The sequence below is a fragment of the Lithobates pipiens genome, unplaced genomic scaffold (assembly GCF_037356315.1).
Source record: "Lithobates pipiens isolate NorthernLeopardFrog02 unplaced genomic scaffold, aLitPip1_a1.2 Scaffold_23, whole genome shotgun sequence".
NCBI classification, from domain to species: domain Eukaryota; kingdom Metazoa; phylum Chordata; class Amphibia; order Anura; family Ranidae; genus Lithobates; species Lithobates pipiens.
The window spans coordinates 259,979,918-260,005,015 of NW_027507785.1; the positions used below are offsets into that span (position 1 = coordinate 259,979,918).

Below are 25,098 nucleotides of genomic sequence, written 5' to 3' on the forward strand. Positions count from 1 at the left end.
TCACTAAGACAGAAATGAGCAGTGGTGGCTCGTGTTTTTTTTTCTTTTTTTTTGGGGGGGGGGGGGGGGGGGCGGCAAACAACAACCACCAACACCACACCCCATCTCTTCATCACTGTTTGCTGGTCGGTCCTCCGGCACTTACCCCATCTAGGTGGCGGGCATCAGTAACAGGCAGCAACAGGCATCAGTCGGCATCAGGCAACAGGCAGCACCGGGAATCGGGCTCCTGTTTCTTCTCCTCCTCCTCGCCTTTGCCATGCGTCTCCTCTTCTCCTCCTAGGCGTTTAATAAGATCACCTGTCTTTTCAGCCAAACGGGTGATGGGTTTCTGACCCGCTTCCTGAGTGGCCGGGAGGACGATCAGTGTTACAACAGCGAATATTTATTTGACCATTGCAACACATCTGGGCACCACACCCTACCCTATTTTGAAGCCTATTAGAGCCTCTCACTCTAATCAAGTGCTTAAAAAATACACCCCCACTACTGTAATTCATGCGCCTGGCATCCTACAAGGGGCCGGATGCATGAATAAGGGGGCGGTGGCATGGATAGGGGGACCGCACCTGTGCCCCCTTAATGGACGGGCCGCCCCTGGAATGAGTGAAACTCTCCCTAGTTGGGCACAGGTGCAATAACAACAACTTCATAAGGTATCCAACCCTCCCCTTCTCTACCCTTTCCAAATTAGAAATCATGGCTAGAGACATTAAAGCAGTATTAAACCAAAAAGCAAACATTTAGCATAATACAGCATACCAATTATTTGATGTGATGGCTGCATTTGTTTCCTTTTTTAGGCTTTCTTTCTTTTTTTTTCTAATCTGGTGGTCCAGCCAGCAAGTCTGTTGTAATTCAATAGAAAAGCTCTCTAGCTATGGGGGCACCTGAGCTATGTTCATTCAGACACGGAGCTGACGTTCAGACCCATCCCCTCTCTCTCCTGATTGGCTAACTGACTTTAATTGAAAGCCGCGGGAGCCAATGGTGCCACTGATGTGTCTCAGACAATCAGGAGTGAGAGTTTCCGACTCTCAATTCTAGCACATTATTCAGTGTCTTGCAGGGGATTTAAAAAAAAAAGTCTGGTTTACTACGGCTTTAAGACAAAAGGTAAGTACTAAAAAAATAATAATAACATAACATGCATCAAGAGATTTGCTGGGGGAATGTAACTTCCCACTGACCTCTACATCAAGTGAAGTGTTGGATACCACTGGAGCTCCTAACTCTGCAGGTGCATCTGCAGCTCTAAAACTTATGCCCCGTACACACGAGCGGATTTTCTGTCGGAAAAAACTTGGATGGTTTTTCCAACGGAATTCCGCTCAAGCTTGGCTTACATACTCACGGTCACACAAAAGTCCTCTGAACTTTCGACCGTTAAGAACGCGGTGACATACGGCACCATGACAAGCCGAGAAAATGAAGTTCAATGCTTCCGAGCATGCGTCAAATTGTTTCCAAGCATGCGTAGGAAATTTGCGCGTTGGAATTTGTACAGACGATCGGAATTTCCAATCTGAACTTTTTCCTACTGAAAAATAGAAAACCTGCTCTCAATCTTTTGCTGGCTGGAAAAGGTCTGAATTTCTGACCAAAAGCTCACATCCGACTTTGGCTGGCAGAATTTCTGATCGTGTGTACGGGGCATTAGTTCAGATTCACAGAAGCCACTGTTGTGAAAAGCAATATTTGGTTACCTCTTTTCAAAATCAGGTCTTCAGGTCTTCAGGCAACAACCCTGCAGCCTCCTGAGGGCCCCTTTTTTCTTATACTGAACAGCAGCCTCCTTCTTCTGTCTCCCATCTGCCTCTGCTAGACTGTCTCAATGAAGAGATTCGATCCGGAGCAGCGGAGCCACGGCATGCACCAGGCAGAGAGGCGGGACTCTGGGAGCAAGCGCATGCACCGACTGCGATCACCCACAGGCCAGCCCCGCCACCCGCACATGATTCAGTGAGGTCAATCACAGGGTGTTCGCGCCCATTGCTGAGGTCAGACAACGAACTGGCTCAGAGAGCGGTGGTCGGAGTGCAGTAAAAAGGAGACGGTGGTGTCAGTATAAATAAGGGCAGAGTGACACTGTGAACAGATGGCTGGTAGGCCTCTCCAGCTGACGTGCACTCTAGGCTGGCGCCTACCTCGCCTATTGGTAGCGCCGGCCCTCTGTAGGATGCTCCTTGTCTTTATAGATGTTTATAATGTAAAGATGTATTTAAAACCAGTTAGTTCTAGTGGCAGAGTTTGTATTACTGCTTGACTTGAATTAAAGTAAATGTTTGTTACAAAGATAGAATAGTATGAGAAGAAGATACATACATGGAGACGTCAGTGTGACTCCCAGTGATATTTGTCTATGTCCAAGCTTAGTGCTAATATTTGCTGAAACAGTCCAGGGCTCAGTTAACTAACAACTAATGCAGCCATTGTTCCCATCAAATGCAGCCACTGTGCCCATAAAACGCAGCCACTTGTGCCCATCAAATGCAGCCACTGTGCCCATCAAATGCACCCACTTGTGCCCACCAAATGTAGCTACTTGTGCCCAGTATATGCAGTCACTTGTGCCCATCCTATGCAGCCACTGTGCCCACTGCCCCCCCCCCCCCCCACTCGCTGGGCTCACGGCTCTGGCAGTGTATCCAATCACCCCCCTGCACGCGCCTCTGGCATTGCATCCAAATCCCCTCCCCCCCGGTACGCGTGGCTCTGGGAGACCCCCTGACACTTACCAGGCAGCAGCTCCTCTCCAGCATGTGTCTTTCCTCCGCTCCTCTTCCTAAGCGCCAGGCAGCCAATAGGGTGGCCTGGCGCTTTGACCAATCAGGAAACAGGTCTGACGCCCTGCCTCCTGATTGGTGGGGAGGAAGGTTAGTGTGAAAATAGCGAAAATTAATTCACTATCATCACACAATTGGGTGGGATCAGGGCAGACTCTCTGCGCCCTGAGCCCACCCTATTTTGAAGCCTATTAGAGCCTCTGGCTCTAAGCAGATGCTTCAAAAAATACCATCCCCTCCTACCCCCGCCATAGGAATCCATGCGTCTGGTGTCCTGAAAGGGGCTGGGTGCCTGGATGGGGGTGCGGCACCCATGCGCCTACAGTCCACGGGCGCTGCCCCCTCTCTCCTGCCACCCCCTCTGTGCACTATGGATAGATTTATGCATTGCATGGATCTATCCATGGCTGCCGCGGCCACCCCCCAATCAGAGGTCCGCCCCCTTTTTGGGCACAGGGCGTCTGAATTACAGTGGCGGGGGTTGTTTTTGAAGTACCTGATTAGAGCTATAGGCTCTAATAGGCATCAAAAATGGTGACCTGTGAGCCCCATGCTTGGTGCTCGCAGTTCACTCAGCTGTGTTGGGAAAGCGAATTAATATTTGCTTTCCTAACACTGAACCGCCTCTCGGCAAATCAGGTGCTCGGGTCTGTTACCTGTCACCTGATTGGCTGAAACGACAGGTGCCGCTATTGGATGCCTATCAGGAGGAGAGGACGGGAGTCAGGAGATGAGGAAGGCAGGAGATGCTGGCTTGAAGGACCCCGCTCTCCGCCGTCACCCGCTGCCCTAGCGAGACAGGGTAAGTGCTGGGCAGACGGCGAGCGGGCAGGGGGGGTCACTCTGGCGGCATTCAATAGCACTTAGGCAGCATTTAATGGGCACACTGGCAGCATTTGATGGGCACACTGGTAGCATTTTATGGGCACACTGGCAACATTTGATTGACACAGTGGTTGCGCTTGATGGCACAGTGGCTGCATTTTATGGCACAGTGGCTGCATTTGATGGCACAGTGGCTCATTTGATAGCACAGTGGCAGCATTTGATGGGCACAGTGGCTCGTTTGATGGCACAGTGGCTGCAATTGTTGTTTGCGCACCCCCCCCCCCACAAAAAATTTGGAGCACCAGCCGCCACTGATCAATTGCATTCAGAAGTCACCTAATTAGTAAATAGAGTCGATCTGTGTGTAATTTAATCTCAGTATAAATACAGCTGTTCTGTGAAGCCTTCAGAGCTTTGTTAGATAACCTTAGTGAACAAACATCATCATGAAGGCTAATGCCGTGTACACACGGCCGGAATTTTCGTCAGCAAAGGTCTGACGGAATGAATCCGTCAGGCAATTCGATCGTGTGTGATCTTCATCGGACCTTTGCTGACGAAAAATCAGACGTACGTTAGATTTAGAACATGTATACAAATCCAGAGATGTTTATTATGGAGTAGCATGAAATCATTAACAATCTGAGTGCAATAATTAGCAGATACAATGAAGAGGACACAAAAATTATCTAGTTACAACTTGATGCAGTATATCATCAAGGAACTATTTTGTCTGTAATATCTAGCTAGGACCATATTGTTTTTTTAACGGCAGGCTATGGTTCTACTTTAAAGCACCCATATACATGAAGATTATCCAAGTTATCAGGTAAAGACGGCCATTCAGAAAAGTCTATGCTAAACTTTCAAAAGCTAAAATTTGATTAAACAGCTAGCTGCAAGTTAAAAGTATTTAGTTAAAAGTATTTAATTAGACTAAAGCCTGTATTCTGGGATATGATAACAGATAACATTTCCACTTTTCATTGCTACATTTAAATTTTTTATTTATAATTTAGAAAACGAATATATATATATTTATGGCTGAAGCCCTATGACCGATACGTATCCGAACAATACAAACTTATCATGAGATACCCTATATGAAATGGACCTGAAAGTGTGCCTTGGTCTAATGGACGGTATACCAAAATAAGGGGGCATACCCAGTAATTAGAAATGAATGTGTTTGAAGAGAAATGTTTTGATAAATGCCCTAAAAAAGGGGATGGGAGGGTGGGTATTGCGCACAGGAAACCGACAAAGACCACAGGCGAGTGGGCTGGTTAAATACCCCCCGGGCTCCTCCCATAAATTCAGGCCACCATACTGGCCTTCTTACTTATGGCTGAAGCCCTATGACCGATACGTATCTGAACAATACAAACTTATCATGAGATACCCTATATGAAATGGACCTGAAAGTGTGCCCTGGTCTAATGGACGGTATACCAAAATAAGGGGGCAAAACACTTAGGTAGGGATAAGAGAGTTTTATTGTTTCCAGCTTAACCTTTATTGAGCAAGTTGAGTGAATGCTCGGGACATCTCTACCTGTGGGTTAGGGATGTACCGAGTGAAGCAGGCCGATTTCCACCTGCCCAATCTTTTGCTGACGTGGTCCGGGACCCCGACCCGGGATGCGGATGAAGCTGCTCCGATGCGGAAGGAGTGGCCGGAGAATTCTAACATGTTTAATGAACTGGCAGCTCGTTAACGGTTTGACCGGGAAGGGCAAAAGAGGGATAGAGTCCGGGAGCTCGGGTAACCGAGAGAGTAATTGTGTAAGCACAGCGACCGGGCACCAGGCGTTGTTGGTTTTGTAGAGGTGGATATCTACGCCGGTGCCTGTTTGCTGGGTCTTGGTTACCGAGAGGTGGAGGATGAAGTGGTCCTGGTGACGGAGCAGATGACGTCTGCTAAGGACTGGAGTATGTGGGCTGTTATGAGTGAACTCGCTGGGCCGTAGGAAGCCATAGTAGGCCAGGTAAATGGCTGCCTGTATGACCAGACTGGGGAGAACACCGAAGGGGTAACTGGTAAGCATGGTGGACATGTCCCTGAAGATGGAACTGGTGATGGGGAGCCGTTTGACTTTTATTGGCGGCTGTTGCTTCTGGATGCCGCGCAGGATGGCTCGGTTCGCGTGGGACGAGAAGATGGACGGCTTGGTAGGATCCTGAAGTGAGAGGAAGTGCTGTATGCCAGCTAAGTATAAGCGGATGGTGTTAAATGACAAGGCCAGTTGATTATGGCAGTATGAGGTGAAGGCTAGTATGTGCCTAGCGTCTGTGGGGGTGCCTACTGTGGAGGCGAGCAGAAATGTATTGAACGCCTTCCAGGCTACCCGGTAGGCTTTCAGAGTATTGTCCGATAGTGAATGGTTGATGAGCTGAGTGGCTCTATGTAGATGTGGCTCTAGTCCAGGGTCAACCGACACCAATGCGGGATAGGAGCTGGGACCGTATCTGCGCTGGGAACCTGCTGAAAGAAGGACAGGAAATTAAAGCGGGACAATGCGTCAGCTGCACGGTTGTACTTTCCTGGGATAAACGTTCAGTAAACATTGAACTGATGCTGCAGAGACAGCTGCACCAGCCTGCATAGGAAGGACATCACGGAGAGGGATTTGGACCTGCCCTTGTTGACAATTTCGGCTGTGGCCTGGTTGTCGGTGGTGAAACCTACAGTTTGTCCTGTCCAGGTATGACCCCAGAGCTGGGCGGCTGCTACCATGGGGTAGAGCTCGAAAAGGGATGACGACTGACTAAACCCAGGGATCCTGAGTATTTGAGAAGGCCAGGGTCCGGCGAACCAATGGTGGCCAAAAATAGCCGCAAACCCTGTGGAGGCCGTGGCATCTGTCACTACCTGTGGCGAGAGAGGTGAGATATACGGGATGAATAAAGAGATACCATTCCAGGTGGACAGGAACTTGTCCCACATCGACAGGTCTGCTAAGGCTGCTGTATCTAGGCATAGGATTTGATCCGGGTCTTGTGCCTGAGAAAGGTAGACCAACAGGCGTGAGACAAAGGAGCGACCTTGCGGAATTATACGCATGGCATAGTTGAGCATGCCCAACAGCGACTGTAGCTGCCTCTTTGTACACCCCCTGGTGAGGGTGAACTCGTGGAGAACTGCCCTGATGCGGGTCAGTTTGTCGAGGGGCAGGCTGGCCTGCATGGAGCTGGTGTCCAGATTGACTCAGAGGAAGGTGATTGATTGCGCGGGCCCGTCCACCTTGTGTTCATTGAGGTTCCCAAAGACGGTCCTTAATTTGTCGAGGTCCCTTGGAGGTGTGCCTGGCTGTTCGATCAGCAGGAAGTCATCCAAGTAGTGGATAACTTGCTGACAACCAACTTTGTGCAGGAGAATCCACTCGAGAGACTGCGCGAATGTGTCGAACAGCCACGGGCTGCTTTTAGAGCCAAACGTAAACTTGGTGGCGAAATAATATTGATCTCTCCATTTAATTCCGTGCCAGCACCAGAGGGACGGGTGGATAGGCAATAGTTTAAAGGCGTCGGATATGTCAGCTTTGGCCAGCCACGCACCTGTGCCTACTTTAAGGATGGCCTGAATCGCCATGTCCACCGAGGCGTATTTTAATGAGAACTCTTCAGAAGGAATCAAGGAGTTTAAGCTGGGAATGTGGGAAGAACGAGGCGCAGACAGGTCGTACACCAAACGATTTTTATTAGAAAATTTGCCCTTGACAAGCCCAATAGGGATAACTCTCCACATATTGAAGGGGGGCTGTGGGAAGGGACCTATGACAAAGCCTCGTTCCACCTCGTTCTGCAGCAGTTGGTCAATGGCTTGCTCGTCAGCGGCTGCTGAGCGGAGGTTTCTGCACTCGTAGGTCTGGTGGGGTAAGGAGATGAGGCCGGTGTGGAAGCCTGTCATGAAGCCACCGATGAGGAAGGTGGCTAGTGAAGGAGTGGGGTGCATAGTGAGGTAGAAGCCCAAGCATAGGACGTCAATGCGGCTCAGTCATGAGCCCTTGTGTGCTTTGACCTTGCACAAATTTCTGGGGTGCGCTCTGTGACATACGACACAGATGTGCAATAGGCGGCACTGGCTAAAATTGCACGAGCCGTAGTTATAATTATTGCAGATGGCCGCTCCCCCTACGGTTCGGACCGTACGTCCAAATTTGTCCACTTGATTCTTTGGCGCAGGGCCTGATTGGCCTAGGGCTGCACCAGAGGTGGAGGGGAACTCTACCGGGCGACTAACCGGTATGTTGGCACACCAGGAAGCGGTATTGGGTGGAGGACTGGCAGATGGCACACAGGGGTGAACGAAGGCCGGCAAAATGCCGACAGAACAGTTCCGTGTCCATAAGGCTCCAGTCTGTGGGTGACTGGAACTGTGCCAGTTTAGCGGCTGCCTTGGCTGAGAACGACCGATGATAGTCGTAGAAGGAGAAGCCTCCGTATTTGTATCCTAGGTCCACTACCGTGTGGAGGTACAAATCCAGCTCTTCCCTCCTGGCAGGGGATGCTGAGCAAATGACGTCTCTCATCATCCCAAAGGCTAGGGCAAACTCTGGGATGGACAGTTTACGATTCAGCCTGGGGTCCTTAGCTTTGAGGACTACGGAGACGTCTCCCCAGGAGTAAGCCTTGTTTTCTGCAAGGTCATGTACCGAAATGAGCAGGGAGGCCAAGTTGACATCCTTGCCGTCCAAGATGTCCTTCCTAATGCCGGCCAGCACCAGATGTGCTGGACAGACCACAGGACATGTTCCTTCGTTACCTGTCGGCAGTGGTGACGGGACTGGAACCGGAACAGGGGTGGTTGTGGCTGGGAGAGCTTCTAGGAGCGTCACTCTGGCCTGGACGTCCGTGACCGTATTGGTTAGGGACGACACCATAGCGTGCAGTTGGCCTATAGCCGATGAGATGGACTGGAGCGTAGCCTGAGGCGGGGTACTAGGCCCGGCCGTAGCTGGTGGGGTAGAGAGGAGCCTGAAAAGCTCTGCCTTCCTAGCCGTAGCGGGGAAAGGAATGCCCCTGCGTCTCAGCTCCGCTGTCAGCCTGGGGATAGTCCAACCCCTGAAGGACTGTACGCTGTCGCTCACTGAAGGCGGGCGAGGAGACAAGGGGGCGGTAAGGTCTTCGCTGCCGAGTTGGGACATGGCTCCAGGTAAATCATGCCCTAGGAGTGATGTCCTATCTCTTTGGAGACGAAGGATGGACGACCGGAACCTATAGAGGGTGACATAAGTCAAGACTGTTTCTCTATTTTACCAAGCAAACCCACCTATTTGCTGAGCACTAAGGCGGGAGCGAACGTGTATACATATATATATATTGTCCCAAGCCTTCACATACATATATATGTATGCCAGCATGGTTGCTGTCGCATTTTCCATGCCTTCCCTTCTCTCCCCCTTTTTTTTTTTTTTTACCTGGGAAGATAACGTCTAAGCTGGTGCAGGGTGGACCTACTGAACTTGACTGACCTGGAGAGAGAAACAACAGATGACAATTGGTGAGAACCTAACAAGTAAACCGAAGAGTGACGTGAACGGCTGGCTAACATGACCGAAGTGCACTGTTGAGTAGACATTTTCCCACCACCACTCCTTTTTTTCACCGCCATTTATTTATTATCCTTTTTTTTTTTTTTTGCTGTCCCAATCCGACGTATCATATGCGTAAAGGACGAAGTGCGAGATGACCCGTGTCCAATGCGGGAGCGTAAATAAGTGCTGTAGTTATGACCGTACAATAAGGCAACCTGTTGAAAAAGTGAAATGTGGCCGTTCCCTCTGGGGCACGCCGAACCGAATCGATGCATCACGGATGCTACTGGATTCGAGTCAGAGCGCTGTAAGTGACAGTGAAATGAAGCATGATTTGCCATGACAGAGCCACGAAATGGTCGTGTCGCAAGTGCGACTGACAACAAAGCGGACTCTGGAGCATGTACTGAAATGTGGGAAATAACCTGGGGCGAACCGGAACGAATCGGTGCATGTGTATGTGCGACTGGATTCGAACCGGAGCGCAGATCGTGACAGTGAAATGAAATGAACAACTTCTGTCATGACAGAGGCCTGGATCGGCTGGCCACGAACTGCGACTAGAACCGACCGGTCTCTGGAGCATGCACTGAAATGAGGCTGAAAAAATACCTGGGGCCGTCCAGACGAATCGATGCACAGGGATGCGACCGGATTCGAACTGAACGCACTACGTGACAATGAAATGTTTCCCATGATAGAGCTACGAATCGGAGAGGACGCAGCCTGCGACCATCAACGAGCGGGCTCTAGAGCATGTACTGAAATGAGGCCAATGCAACTGGGACACGTTGATCGAACCCGTGCGTTTTGAAAATGCGACTGGTTTCGAATCGGAACGTGATAGGTGACAGTGAAATGATTCCCATGACAGAGACCCGATCGATTAGCAACGAGCGGTTTCTGGAGCATGTACTGAAATGAGGCCGAGCAACTGGGGCACCGGAACGAACCGTCGCATTTAAACGAATGCGACTGGATTCGAATCGGGGCGCGGTGAGTAACAGAAATGAGTGAAATGATGAAATGACCTACGTGAGCCAGCTGTGGCAGAGGTACGAATCGTTGTGCCGTGCGGTGCGACTGGCAACGATTAGACTGTGGAACATGGTGATGAGGCAGATAACACAACAATTTACGAAAACAGTGCAGATTTTCCTTCGAGCAATTCCTACTGAAATGAGGCCCGTGAAATGAAGGGCGCTGCGAAAATGGTGCGTTTGAGTGAAAAACGACCCGGTTTCGTAACGAATGACTCGAGATATTTCAAGTTTACGATACTCAAAAAATGAAACGTTTTAGTAAAGGAAGGTCAAACGAGACCCTTACCTGCGGCAGTCGAGCCAGAGACGTTGTACAAAACACGAACGGGAACGAAAACCACGAGACTTCTGGTAGAGAGAAGTTTCCGAACGGCAACGAAATTCGAGTAGTCGGCCTAGTGACGTAGTATTGCGCACAGGAAACCGACAAAGACCACAGGCGAGTGGGCTGGTTAAATACCCCCCGGGCTCCTCCCATAAATTCAGGCCACCATACTGGCCTTCTTACATATATATATATATATATATATATCATTTAGTTTTTTTTGTATAATCAGTATTTATTACATTTTCAAAAAGTTATACAAGATGGATAAAGACAAGAAAACAATAACATGAAAAAGTAGAAATCCAGACTAGGTTCCATGTGCTGACTAGACGTCACTTCTAACCAATAGAGTTAGCAGTAGTACAGCTCATAAACAAGAACAAAACAATCGTACATGAAATATATTGTACATTTGTCATACACTCAAAAATTTGCTCTCCTCTAGTTTATCTACAGTTTAATTCTTTCCCAGCAACATTTGTCATATCATGGTGGAGCAAACCACATGGATAAGTATCTACATATAATGCTTGAAGGCTTATGCTGATGGGGCATAGTATGTGATCCCCTGACCTCGGCAGGAGATCAGACTGCCGAGGAACCATCCAGAAAAAAGAGGAGGGTGGAAAGAGGGAGAAAAAGAATGAAAGAGAAATGAGGGAGAAAGGGGTAAGAAAAATATACCCCAAACAAAACAAGCACAATTCTCCATGAAACTCATATATTTCAGAAAAAAATCTTTGAACTGATATTTGAATGGAAAAGACATAATAATGATATCTCTTATAAATCTAAATATCTATCTATATTTCTTTTTACAGATTGGAGACCTGCAGTGTACTTGGCTGTCCTAGACTGTGGCAATGAAGACAACACTTTAGTTTGTAGAGAGTTTGACGTACAAGGATTTCCTACCATGAAGGTAGCTGATACGTTTTAAATAATTTTAAATTATTTCAGCAATCATTAACAACCAATCAGGTATCATTCTCCATTCTCTTATGTAGCACTACCTCCACAGGGGCTGCTGGTAATTGGTTCCCCTTCTCCTGCACAGCCAGGCAGCAAATATTTTTCACCCACGTCCAGACACAAGAAACAAGTCTTTGAGCTTGGTTTTGTTGTTTTATTAGGGCTAATAACTTGGATAGGGTAAAGGGGTTATGGGATGTCCACTTGACTGAAACAATGGATGGGGACAACTTCCTTCCTATGTACAAAATCCAGGACTGTTCTCCTTCCTGAACTCCACCAGTCCCTAATGATCAAAAAGGAAAAGTCCCTTGAGGACTAGGAGCTCTCGACCCCCTTTACAAATAGCACAGTATGTTGTAAGCTGCCTACAGGAGTGTCTCCTCTTCTTTGCAGAGCTGCTTCTAGCTCCCCTGCCTACAGGAACTACCAGCCCACCTGGCTGCTCCAAAGATATCCCAGGGAAAAGGATAGGAAGGGTTAAGCACAATGCTGACCTCCTGAAACCATGCTACATGTGGCAGTCTAACCCTTGTAGATCCCTTGGTGTGCTGATGTACTCACTCTGTCCTCTTTGCTCCCTGCTGCTCCTCACAAGAATCCTTTTTAACCAGTTGCCGACCGCCGCACGACGATGTACGTCGATAGCATGGCACGGGCAGGCATATTGGCGTACATGTACGTCCCTTGCCTCCCGCGGGTCGGGGGCCCGATCGGGCCCCCGCCCGGTGCCTGCGGCGGTCGGTATTCGTGCGGGAGCGATCCCGGACGAGGGGACGGCCATTCGTTCATGGCCACCCCCTCGCGATCGCTCCCGACGAATAGGAATCCCCCGTGACATCACTTCCTCTCCTGTAATGTAAACACAGGAGAGGAAGTGATGTATTCTCTCCTCCGTGTCGGTATTTTTCGTTCCGACACGGAGGAGAGCGGATCGGTGAGTTGCACCAACACTCTACACACACAGTAGAACATGCCAGGCACACTCACACCCCCCCTTTACCCCCCGATCACCCCCCCAATTACCCCTGCCCCCCAGTCACAGTGACACCAATGTCATTTTTTTTTTTTTTTTTTTTTTTTTTGCATTGGTGTCATTTGTGACTGTAATAACTGTTAGGGCAGTTAGAGTTAGCCCCCTTTAGTTCTAATGTACCCCCCTAACCCCCCCCAATAAAGGTTTAACCCCATGATCACCCCCCGTCGCCAGTGTCACTAAGGCTGGGTTCACATTGCAGCGGTTTATTAGAACGAATGTGATTCGCACCGCACTGCAGTGCAAATCACATCCGATCTCTGTGCGATTCGAGTTCAGCCATTCGCCGCACCCGCCACACCCGCCGCACCCACCGCAAATTCGCACGGGACCCTTTTTTTGGCCCGCAGCAGAATCGGATCGCATGGGTGTTCACACCATGCGATCCGAGTTTGCAGATCGCACTGCGATATGCGAACTGATCTGGGGGTGTCAGTAACATTTCACTGACACTCCCAGCAGTTCGCATAGGGCAGTGTGAACTGCCGCCGGGAGGCATGCGATGCGGGAACCCGCCGCGGATTTGCGGCGTTTCCGCATCGCTCCAGTGTGAACCCAGCCTAATAAGCGATCATTTTTCTGATCGCCGTATTAGTGTCACAGGTGACGCTAGTTAGGCAGGTAGGTATTTAGGTTCGCCGCAGCTTTTTATAGCGCCAGGGACCCCCATATACTACCGCATAAAGCCCCCTGATTGCCCCCTAGTTAACCCTTTCACCAGTGATCACCATATAACTGTTACAGGTGACGCTGGTTGGTTAGTTATTTTTTATAGTTTCAGGGCACCCGCCATTTATTACCTAATAAAGGTTTAACCCCCTGATCACCCGGCGGGTGTCATTTGTGACTAATAACTGTTAGGGCAGTTAGGGTTAGCCCCCTTTAGTTCTAAGGTACCCCCCTAACCCCCCCAATAAAGGTTTAACCCCGTGATCACCCCCCGTCGCCAGTGTCACTAAGGCTGGGTTCACATTGCAGCGGTTTATGAGAACGGATGTGATTCGCACCGCACTGCAGTGCAAATCACATCCGATCTCTGTGCGATTCGAGTTCAGCCATTCGCCGCACCCGCCACACCCGCCTTAATGCCAAGTGGCCACATATATGCAACCCTATGTAAACCAATGGGCAGCACAGTGGTGTAGTGGTTAGCACTTTCACCTAGCAGCAATAGGGTTGCTGGTTCAAATCCTGACCACGACACTATCTGCCTGGAGTTTGCATGTTCTCCCTGGGCCTGCATGGGTTTCCTCCGGGTACTCCGGTTTCCTCCCACACTCCAAAGACATGCTGGTAAGTCAATTAGACCCTGTCCAAAAAAATTGGCCATAATATGTGTATGTGTATGTCAATGTTGTAAGTGTGTCGGGACTCTACAGGTTAAAGGACCACATAAATAGCTGCAGATGGACACCAGTGGCAAGAAAAGTGCCCTGGGGCGATTCAGTTCGTATAGGTAGTGCTATACAAGTCATTCGTTTACTGTGCTGAGCGCATGCTCCCAGCACAGCAGCCAGCAGTTACCAGAAAGCTCCTGATGTATACTAGCAATCGGGAGCTTTCCCATCATGTGAGAGCCAATCACAGCAGTCACATGACCTGAATGCCCGCCTCTGCCTCCCAGCATTTAGAACCCTTAAAAGGCCAGGAGGTGGCTGGCAGGAAGGGGTTAATTGTAAATGGAGTTATCCACCAGTCAGTGCAGTGGCTTTATAAATCTCAGGATTGAATGGACAGCAAGACAAATCCTTGGCAGGTAAAACAACTCCTTTAAATGTAAATCATCTGTTGGCTTTCCTGGATTTCAGCTCATAAAGCTTATGTACTAATACATTTGACATTTAAAGGATAACTATGCTTTTAAATGAAAACCTATACTGAAGGAAATATATGCAGGTTAAATCTTCCAACGTTCTTGTAAAAAGGAGAGATTTCCTGTCCCGGAGATGTCATCACTAAGCACTCCCTGACTCCCAGGGTGTCAATGGGACAGTAATGATGACACAGGCAGCAATAAAAAACCTGACAGATGTGCTAATCCTTCCCGCTCTTTCCAAAAAAAGTTAAAAAAGAGGTGTGTGGGCACAATGGGATGAAATATTCTATCTGTCTGGTTCAAGCTGACCATACACTATTCGATTTTAATATAGCCCGCTGCACCAGAGGCTGCCAGAATACCCTGACAGTGGCTGCATCTGATTGGATGCAGCTTTAGTTGACATTCAATTTTAGGTCTGACTTCTTTCATTTTTCAATAGAAGGTTGTTGGACAGGGCCACCCAAAGAATGGGTTTCAACCGGTTCATCGAGAACCAGAAGAAATTCGTAGTGTTTGGCCAGCCTTATTCAGTCAGATCATTTACATACCAAGTCTTGAAACCTACATCAATTGCTAACAAATTATATTTACCAATGTAAAGCATTTTGTTGCAAAAATTCCTCCCATGGACCCCTAGGTCACTACAGGACACAGTAATGCATCCGGTGGGGGGCGGAGTCGTGTCTAACTAGGTATCTGACACACCAGGAAGTAGATTTTACTTCAGCTTCTTATATACATTTATAATGTTTAATATATACATTTCTGTTTTTCCTTCATAATGTATTTTGTTTTTCTCTCTCCAGTTCTTCCATTCAAATACAAAAGAGAAGTCCGAGGCTGTCCGAAGTCAATGTATGTCAGCAGTTTCTTCTCTCAGCATTTTTATCACTGATTCTTTATTTTATTTAGCGGATGAGGGAAAACATTGGCTTGTCCTCAATTTAAGATGCTCTTTATATTCTCTGGTAATCTCAGCATGTAACTTTTAAGTTTGTTTAAAATCTTACTGTAATTATTGTTACATAGTTACATGTCAGGTTGAAAAAAGACTAAACCCCATGGTCCAATTTGCTCCACCAGGAGAAAAATGTCTTCCTCATCCCCAAGGGCCGTGGTCTGTGGGATCAATGCAGTGCTTTGCTTGCCTTTATCCGGCCCTTGGAGAACTATTCCTTTCACTGATACAAGGCAATATTCCTCCCGCTGACACCAACAATGAGGCACCGTTCCTTCTACTGACACCAACAGTGGGGAATAATTCCTCCCATTGACACCAACAATGTGGAATTATTCTTTCCACTAACACCAACAATGGGGCACTATTCCTCCCACTGACAACAACAACGAGGCACCATTCTTTCTACTGACACCAACAGTGGGGAAATATTTCTCCCACTGACACCAACGATGGAGCACCATTCCTTCCACTGACACCAACATTGAGGAATAATTCCTCCAACTGACACCAACAATGTGGCATTATTCCTTCCACTAACACCAACAATGCGGCACTATTCCTCCCACTGACAACAGTGAGGCACCATTCCTTCTACCGACACCAACAATGGTGAAATATTCCTCCCACTGACACCAACCATGGGGCATTATTCCTTACACTAACACCAACAGTGGGGTGCTATTCCTCCCACTGACACCAACAATGAGGCACAATTCCTTCTACTGACACCAACAGTGGGGAATAATTCCTCCCACTGACACTAACAATGTGGCATTATTCTTTCCACTAACACCAACAATGGCACACTATTCCTCCCACTGACAACAACGAGGCACCATTCCTTCTACTGACACCAACAGTAGGGAATAATTTCTCTGACTGACACCAACGATGGGGCACTATTCCTTCCACTGACACCAACAATGGGGCCAGGGGCGCCACCCCCCCCCCCCCAATCCATGCAGGGCGCTTAACTGATTTTAATTTTTTATTCTTTTTAAAGCGGAGAGGACGTCTTAAATGAAAAACCACCTCTCCACCCCTCTTTTTTGACTAGCTTGTCTTTTTATGAAATACAGCCTGTACTTCCGATCCATCCGGTCCACGGCGCAGGACGTCATAGCCTCTTCTTCGGTGAGCCCCTCCCCCCCATGTCTTCTAGGACCTGTGTGTATCCCCGAAGACAGCCAGCCATTCACAAAGCGCCGCGCACACTCGCACATGCACAGTAGGAAACGGGCAGTGAAGCCACAAGGCTCCACTGCCAGTTACTCTTATTTAAAATGGCAGCACCTGCCCCTGATCCGATAGAAGGATCGGCCTCTGGGGGCTGACATCACTGGCTCCCTGGACAGGTAAGTGTTCTTATTAAAAGTCAGCAACAGTGTTTGTAGCTGCTGACTTTAAAAAAAAAATGTGTGGGTGGAACACCGCTTTAAGCACATGATTAGAGCCTAAGGTCGCGTACACACGGGCGGATTGTCTGCCCAACTAAGTTCGTCAGACAATCCGACAGACAGTCCGTACAAACTTTTGAATGAACGGACTTGCCCACACACGGCACTTTTTGAGCAGACTAATACGGCGGACTAAGTCCGCCATACAATCCGCTCTACTTTTGAAATGAACGGACTCGCCCACACACGCGGAAAAAAGTCCGCTCATTTCGAGCGCATCTCCAGGTAGGCGGGGCCCGCGAAGGAGACGTCGCTGGCCCCGCCGCCTGGAATGGACTTAAAGGGGAACCCCAACGCCAAAAAAAATCGGCGTGGGGGTGCCCCCCAAGTCCACAACAGACCCTTGTCCGAGCACGCTACCCGGCCGGCCAGGAAAGGGGGGGCCGCGCGGCCCCCCCACCCCAAAGCACCTTGTCCCCATGTTGATGAGGACAAGGGCCTCTTCCCGACAACCCTGGCCGTTGGTTGTCGGGGTCTGCGGGCGGGGGAGCTTATCGGAATCTGGGAGCCCCCTTTAATAAGGGGGCCCCCGGATACCGGCCCCCCACCCTATGTGAATGAGTATGGGGTACAATGTACCCCTACCCATTCACCTGTGAAAAAAAGTACAAAAAAAAACACAACACAGGGTTAAAATATTTTATTGCACAGCTCCGGGGGTCTTCCGTCTTCGGGGGTCTTCTCGCCGGACTCCTCCGCTATCTTCTTGTAGCTCTTTTGCTAGCGGAGGAGTCCGGCTTTCTTCCTCCCCACCGCCGGCCTCTTCTCCCGACTTCGGGGGTCTTGTCCCCCTCTTCGGTTCTTCTGCCGGGCCACCGCGCCTTCTTATAGCTCTTTTACAGGCGGTGGCCCGGTCTTCTGTCGCCGCTGTCGCCGCCGCCTTCCGTTCTTCTTCTTCTTCTTCTTCTCCAGGAGATGTTGCCTCGACGATCTCTCCGGCCGGAATGCCAGAGCCGCGCTGCGCGGCCACTTATATAGTGACAATGGGGCGGTGTCACATGGTATATGTCACATGGGTTGGTGTCACATGGTGACCCCGCCCCCTTACGATGTCATAGTCCCCATGTGACATCAACCCATGTGACCAACCCATGTGACATATACCATGTGACACCGCCCCATTGTCACTATATAAGTGGCCGCGCAGCGCGGCTCTGGCATTCCGGCCGGAGAGATCGTCGAGGCAACATCTCCTGGAGAAGAAGAAGAAGAAGAAGAAGAACGGAAGGCGGCGGCGACAGCGGCGACAGAAGACCGGGCCACCGCCTGTAAAAGAGCTATAAGAAGGCGCGGTGGCCCGGCAGAAGAACCGAAGAGGGGGACAAGACCCCCGAAGTCGGGAGAAGAGGCCGGCGGCGGGGAGGAAGAAAGCCGGACTCCTCCGCTAGCAAAAGAGCTACAAGAAGATAGCGGAGGAGTCCGGCGAGAAGACCCCCGAAGACGGAAGACCCCCGGAGCTGTGCAATAAAATATTTTAACCCTGTGTTGTGTTTTTTTTTGTACTTTTTTTCACAGGTGAAGGGGTAGGGGTACATTGTACCCCATACTCATTCACATAGGGTGGGGGGCGGGTATCCGGGGGCCCCCTTATTAAAGGGGGCTCCCGGATTCCGATAAGCCCCCCGCCCGCAGACCCCGACAACCAACGGCCAGGGTTGTCGGGAAGAGGCCCTTGTCCTCATCAACATGGGGACAAGGTGCTTTGGGGTGGGGGGGCCGCGCGGCCCCCCCTTCCCCAAGGCACCCCCCATGTTGAGGGCACGCGGCCTGGTATGGCTCAGGAGGGGGGGCGCTCGCTCGCCCCCTTTCCTGGCCGGCCGGGTAGCGTGCTCGGACGAGGGTCTGTTGTGGACTTAGGGGGGACCCCCACGCCGATTTTTTTTTTGCCACTGGATGGGGTACTTTTCCTTCCACTCACAATCTGCCACTATTCCTTCCAATAAAACTTAAGCCCCATACACACTATCAGATTTCACACCGCTGATTTTTTCCTTCAGATTTACCAAAACCATGTAGTGCAAGGGCCTGCCTGATTGCATACACATTGAAACTCCTAAGGTTTGACCTCATATTATATGGTTTTGGTAAATCTGAAGGAAAAAATGAGCAGAAAATCTGATAGTGTGTATGGGGCTTAACAATGGGGGACAAATTTTATCACAGATATATATAATGGAACACTATTCCTCCCACTGATACCAATGATGAGGCACTAGTTCTCCCACAGGCACCATTTGTTAGGCACTTTTCCTCTAAAGCCCCATACACACTATCTGCTGAGTTTTTCCTTCAGATTTACCAAAACCATATAATATGAGGTCAAACCTTAGGAGTTTCAATTTGTATGCAATCAGACAGGGCCTTGCACTACATGGTTTTGGTAAATCTGAAGGAAAAAATCAGCAGAAAAACTGATAGTGTGTATGGGGCATCACTGACACCAGTGATGAGGCATTATTACTTCCACAGACACCAACGATGAAGCATTATTCCTTCCACTGACACCAATGATGAAGCATTATTCCTTCCACTGACACCAATGATGAGGCATTATTCCTTCCACTGACACCAATGATGAAGCATTATTCCTTCCACTGACACCAATGATGAGGCATTATTCCTTCCACTGACACCAATGATGAAGCATTATTACTTCCACAGACACCAACGATGAAGCATTCTTCTTTCCACTGACACCAATGATGAGGCATTATTCCTTCCACTGACACCAATGATGAAGCATTATTCCTTCCACTGACACCAATGATGAGGCATTATTCCTTCCACTGACACCAATGATGAAGCATTATTCCTTCCACTGACACCAATGATGGGGTGCTATTCCTTCCATAATACCACTATTCCTCCCCTAATGTCCATAGGCGCTAAGTCATTTTTTTATTCCCACTGACTACCAAGCATTGTTTACTCCCACTGACACTGAGGCATTTTTTACTCCCTCTGGCCAACATCTGACCCCCCTAAAGTCTGAAGGGCAGTTAAATGGGCCATTTGCTTGGTTTGGAGACCCCCTGCCCTAGGGCAATCAGATTTCCCTGGATCAACACTCTCTGGTGTTATTGATCCTTGTTCGGTCATATTCAGTGTGTTTAGCAAATATAAAATCCCTGGCCTTATTCTGTAAACCAGTACAGGAAATATAACATGAATACTTGCCACACACGCAAGCTATTCTGTAGCAATTACAGTCAACTTTGGACTACATAATGAATCAAGGCAGTGTACATCCCAACAATGTAAATACATGTACTGTGCTTAGTAATCTACATTGATCTGCACAGTGGCTTAAAATGTTTGCAATTTCTTGAAACTCACCCTGTGAATTGTCAGTACAAGTGCATTGTTCAGTACCTATAGTAACAATCAGTCAAAATCCACTGTACTGGCCTTACTTCAAAAATGGGAATTGTAATTTTTTGCAAAGAGTTACCAGATTTTGCACCCTGGTGTTTATTACCTTGCACTGTTTGTTGAACATGCCACCATATATCTATGACATTAACATGACCTAGAGCAGGGGTCTCAAACTGGCGGCCCTGCAGCTGTTGCAAAACTACAAGTCCCATCTTGCCTCTGCCTGTGGGTGTCACGCTTGTAACCATCAGCCTTGCAATGCCCCATGGGACTTGTAGTGTCTCAACAGCTGGAGGGCAACCACTTTGAGACCCCTGACCTAGAGGCATATCTGTAAAGAGCCGATCATTCGATTAACTGACCATTCGCTTTTTTTTTTCACCACTAATGTCTGAAAGGTTCTCATTTACTAAGGACATTCTATTGGCTACTGGCCCATTTATAGTCCTGATGTAAGTGGTTTACATCACCTCGTTCTGAAAGATTGGATTTTCCGACAACTTTGTGCGACCCATGTGTATGCAAGGCAAATTTGGGCCAAAATCAGGCTGAGAGGGCTGATCGGGAGATGGATCGGCTGACTTTTTTTGGTCATGCCCCTTTCATAGAAGCCGGCCAAACTTCTGTCAGATCGGCTGCAGTACACACGGGCCAAATGTTTCTATTGAACCGGCCAATGCCGCCCGATATTCGGCCCATATTACTAGGCTTTAGACACTAAAAGCACATGTTGACACAGTTAACTTCTTGCTGTCCATATTTTCAGTAACATGCTACCATGCAGAGACCGATAGGAATGGGCATGATTGACTTCTATGAAACCCATAGCTGACTGTGTTGTGCCGCTGGAAATCACTTAGATGTGAACAAGTGGAGTTGCTTCTATAAAACCATTTAATAAGAATTACTTAAATTAAAAGTGACAAATGAATACAGATTTGGTAAGAAGCCAGTTCAGACTTTTAATAAACACTTGGCACTGGAACTAAATCCCAGCTATTTTCTAAAACTCAGCAAAATGATTTATATTCCTTGTAAAATGGTAGAAAATATTTGTACTAGTAATTATAAAACACATAACTATTTTAAATATTTTATGTCTTTTTTTTAATACTGCCTATTAGTATTTTGTAGGGCTGGGGGCAAGAAAATGCAGCTGTTACTTAGACTTCTATTTTACTGTTTGCACCATATTTCTGCAGCTCGGGATCCAGGATCAATAAAAAAATTCATCATTGACAAATTGGAAGCAAGTAAGGATTCTCCACCCCCTGCATGTCCACCACTAGAACCAATCAGGTATGCCCATGGAATGGGAACATAACATAAACCTGTCATTAGAGAAATGGGTACAGCCATTGCTGAATTCCTTCTGAAAGTACAAAAGTGCCCATTTTGAAGCCTTATATCTAAGTAATTGGGCATACAATGGTTATAGGGGTCCGGGTCCTGCCCTGGGGGACATGTATCAATAAAAAAAAGGTTGTGAAAAACTTCATTGCTAAATACAGTTAAAAAATAAATAACAAACAACCTATAATTGATAAGGAAGGTGTAGCTAATACAATTACATATCAGCATGGCACCATGGCTAAATGCTGTAGGGGGTTCTAAGACACCACATGGTAGAGAAGGAGTAGACTCCACACCCATTTCAATAAAAACGTTCAATAAAATCCTTTTTAATGTGTCCTCAAGAGATTTTATCTTCTGCACTCTCTATGGGGACGGGATCAGGTCTGAGACCTTCCCCTTATAACGGTGGTCAAGGAGGGTTGCCAAACAGTCATCCTCCTTTTCCTTCATGCCACGTATTCTTGGGTCCTTTTGCAGGCTTTGAAGCATGAGGTTGCTTATGTGCCTCAAATTTGCTGAGGCTTGAGAAGCAGACTCCTTGTGGTCACTCAGGATGACAGCATCTGGAACTTCCTCCTCCCAGCCATGTACTACTCCCAAGAGTCCTGGGGTTGGAAAGCCATCGCTTACAGATTGACGCATGTCTTCCTCTTCTTTGAAGCCTATGAAAGTACCAGAATCCTCATCCTCCTCCCCTCTCTCCTCCTGTGTGTTCTGTGACATAGGAATGACGGTGTCTGGATAAAGTGGGCCTGGGAGAGGAAAGGAAGTCCTCTTCTTCCTGCTGCTCTGCCTCCAGTGCCCTGTCCATAATGCCATGCAGAGTCTGCTCCAGCAGGAACTCAACAGGGATTGTGTCACTGATACATGTACTTTCATGGCTCACCATCCTTGTGGCCTCCTCAAATGGTGACAATACAGTGCACGCATCCTTAATGATCAGCCATTGGCGTGAGGAAAAAAAGCAGAGGCGGCCTGAGCCTGTTGTCATGCCATACTCGCAGAGGTACTCATTGACGGCCCTCTGCTGCATGTATAGCCGCTGCAGCATTGCAAAAGTCGAGTTCCACCTGGTGGCATGTCACAAATAAGGAGGGTTATGGGCAGGTGGAATTCCTGCTGAATTTCAGTCAACCGACCACTGGCTATGTATGACTGCCTGAAATTTCTACAGTGGCCAGCTTTAGCACTTCTTGCAACCCTGGGTATGTATTTAGGAAACACTGCACCACCAATTTGAGGACATGTGCCAGGCATGTCAACTTTGCCTGTCTAAGGGTGAACAAGAGGTTTGAGCCATTATCGCACACCACCATTCCTGGCTCCAGCTGGCATGGTGTGAACCACCTCTGGGCCTGTCCCTGCAGAGTTGCAAGAATCTCTGCTCTGGTGTGGTTACTGACCCCTAAACACACCAGTTGAAACACTGCATGGCACCTTTTAGACTGACTCATGGAATAGCCCTTTGAACGCTTAGGGGGTACCTGATGTTCATAGGACAATTCTGCAGAGGAGGGCATGGTGGTGGAGGAGGAGAGGGTAGAGCTCACAGGTCTGGCATCATCACCACCAGCTGTATGGAGATGTGGGGGCACAACAAGCTGCAGCACCGAGCCCTGTCCTGCATCCTTTCGAGTTGCAAGCAGCGTTACCCAGTGTGCTGTGAACAAAATATATCATCCCTGCCCATGCTTGCTGGACCACATGTCAGCAGTAAGGTGGATTTTACGGCTGACTGCCTTGCCAGAACATTCCCTTCCACATTGTGCGAATTTACAGAAGGGGGCAGAATCCACCAGGCTGAAAGGCAGTATTTGGAGAGCCAACAGCTTTGACAAGCTTTCATTTAGATGCTAGGCATGTGGGTGGCAGGGGACTGTATTTGTTTTTCCACTGCAACAGATGGGGCCGAGAAATTTGCCTGCTACAGTCTACAGCTGGTGGAGTGCTGCTGGCAGATGTGCTGCTAGGAACTGGGACACCCTGTGCTATACCATCATTCCTGTCAGTGGAGGCTGCTGATAGGTAATGACTCGGTATAGCAGGGGCAGCCTGAAGTGGGTAAGGAGGAGGATGAGGATGAGGAAGGACAGATTTGTGCCCCTTTTGTGTGGCTTTTAGGTGCTCTTGCCAACAGGCTGAGTGGTTGGACGTTAAATGCCTTGTTAAGCATGTGGTACCCAAATGATTGGTGTTTTTGCCATGTTTGATGTGCCTGAGAGACAGTTTGCAGATAGCAACAGTGCAATCTGCTGAAAAAGGCCAAGACAGCTGAGCTTTGGGGAGTGGGCCTGGGAGATAACAGCTGCAGAATGTGATGGAATAGGGTGGCTGCTCTCTACTCTTTCTTGATGTCAGCCTCCTTGGGGTTGTGCTGCCTCATCTTCTGTTTCCTCCTCTGCTCTTTTTGGAACTCAAGTTACATCAGTGACCTCATCTGCATCATCATCTCCAACTCCTTCACCTTCATCATTACCACTAGAGACAACTTGGCAATACCACTGGAGACAAGTTGTCTACTAGTGTTCCTCCCTCTCTGTAGGCTTATGTTCCTGTCATCCTCAACATCTGAATCCAGTAATGGCTGGGCATCATCAAGGAGAAAGTGGCTGATGCTGTGGTCAAATAAATCAGCTCACTGCTCAATGGCTGGTGTTGGGGCTATGACAGGAAGATATGTGGATAAGGATGCAGGTTTATCCACTCTGGCAACTGCAGGGGACTGCATACTTGTCTCTGCTTGCGTGACAGAGGAGGAGGAGGATGAGGAAGGTTTAGCAAGCCAATCCACCACCTCCTCTGCATGCTGTGGCTGGATAGCATGGGCAAATTCACTAAACAGAGGAAGTGATGCCCTGCCTGAGGACTGACCACCATGTTCACCTTTGCCTGTGGACACATTTGTTGCTGGCCCCCCTCACAGTGCCAAGGGAACATCTGCCTCTCCTTGTTGCCCTCCCAGACATTATTGGGAGGGAGGGGGCGGTGCTTATAAGCAAATGTAAAGAAGAAGTTGAAATCCGTACGTAGATGCACTGTAAAGAGGTGTTTGATGCACTTTAATTTTTAGTACTCACACTACACAGACACACTCCACAGATACACTATAATATACTGCATTATAATGCGCCAAATGTATAGAGACACACCTAACTATATGGTGTTAAACTGGCAGTAATGCACACAAAATGATATGGTATTAAACTGGCAGTAACACACACAGAAATATATGGCGTTAAACTGACAGTAATGCACACAGAACTATATGGCATTAAACTGGCATTAACGCACACAGAAGTAAATGGCGTTAAACGGGCAGTAACGCAATCAAATAGACGGTGTTCAACCGTCACTACACTGACACTATCTGAACTGTCCCTACTCTAGCTATACACTAATGTAAAGATTACTGACACGGTCTGACTACACTACACTGAAACTATATGAGCTGTCCCTACTCCACTCTAATGTATGTATGAATGACATGGTCACACTACGCTACAGTTAAACTATCTGAGCTGTCTCTACTCTAGCTGCACACTATGCAAAGCTGAATGATGGTCCTCCTCACTACACTCATACTATCCCTAGACTGACACTA

The 25,098-nt window shown here is 48.3% G+C and overlaps 1 protein-coding gene across 1 annotated transcript in view; it reads left to right on the top strand.

Moving 5' to 3' along the window:
• Positions 1-25,098, top strand: part of QSOX1 (quiescin sulfhydryl oxidase 1) — a 93,010-nt gene that overhangs the window by 42,453 nt on the left and 25,459 nt on the right. Inside the window, exons 2-4 of the mRNA XM_077453095.1 lie at positions 11,343-11,443; positions 15,155-15,203; positions 21,344-21,440. Of these exons, the coding sequence (XP_077309221.1) occupies positions 11,343-11,443; positions 15,155-15,203; positions 21,344-21,440 (247 nt within the window). The remainder of the gene's footprint in view (positions 1-11,342; positions 11,444-15,154; positions 15,204-21,343; positions 21,441-25,098) is intronic.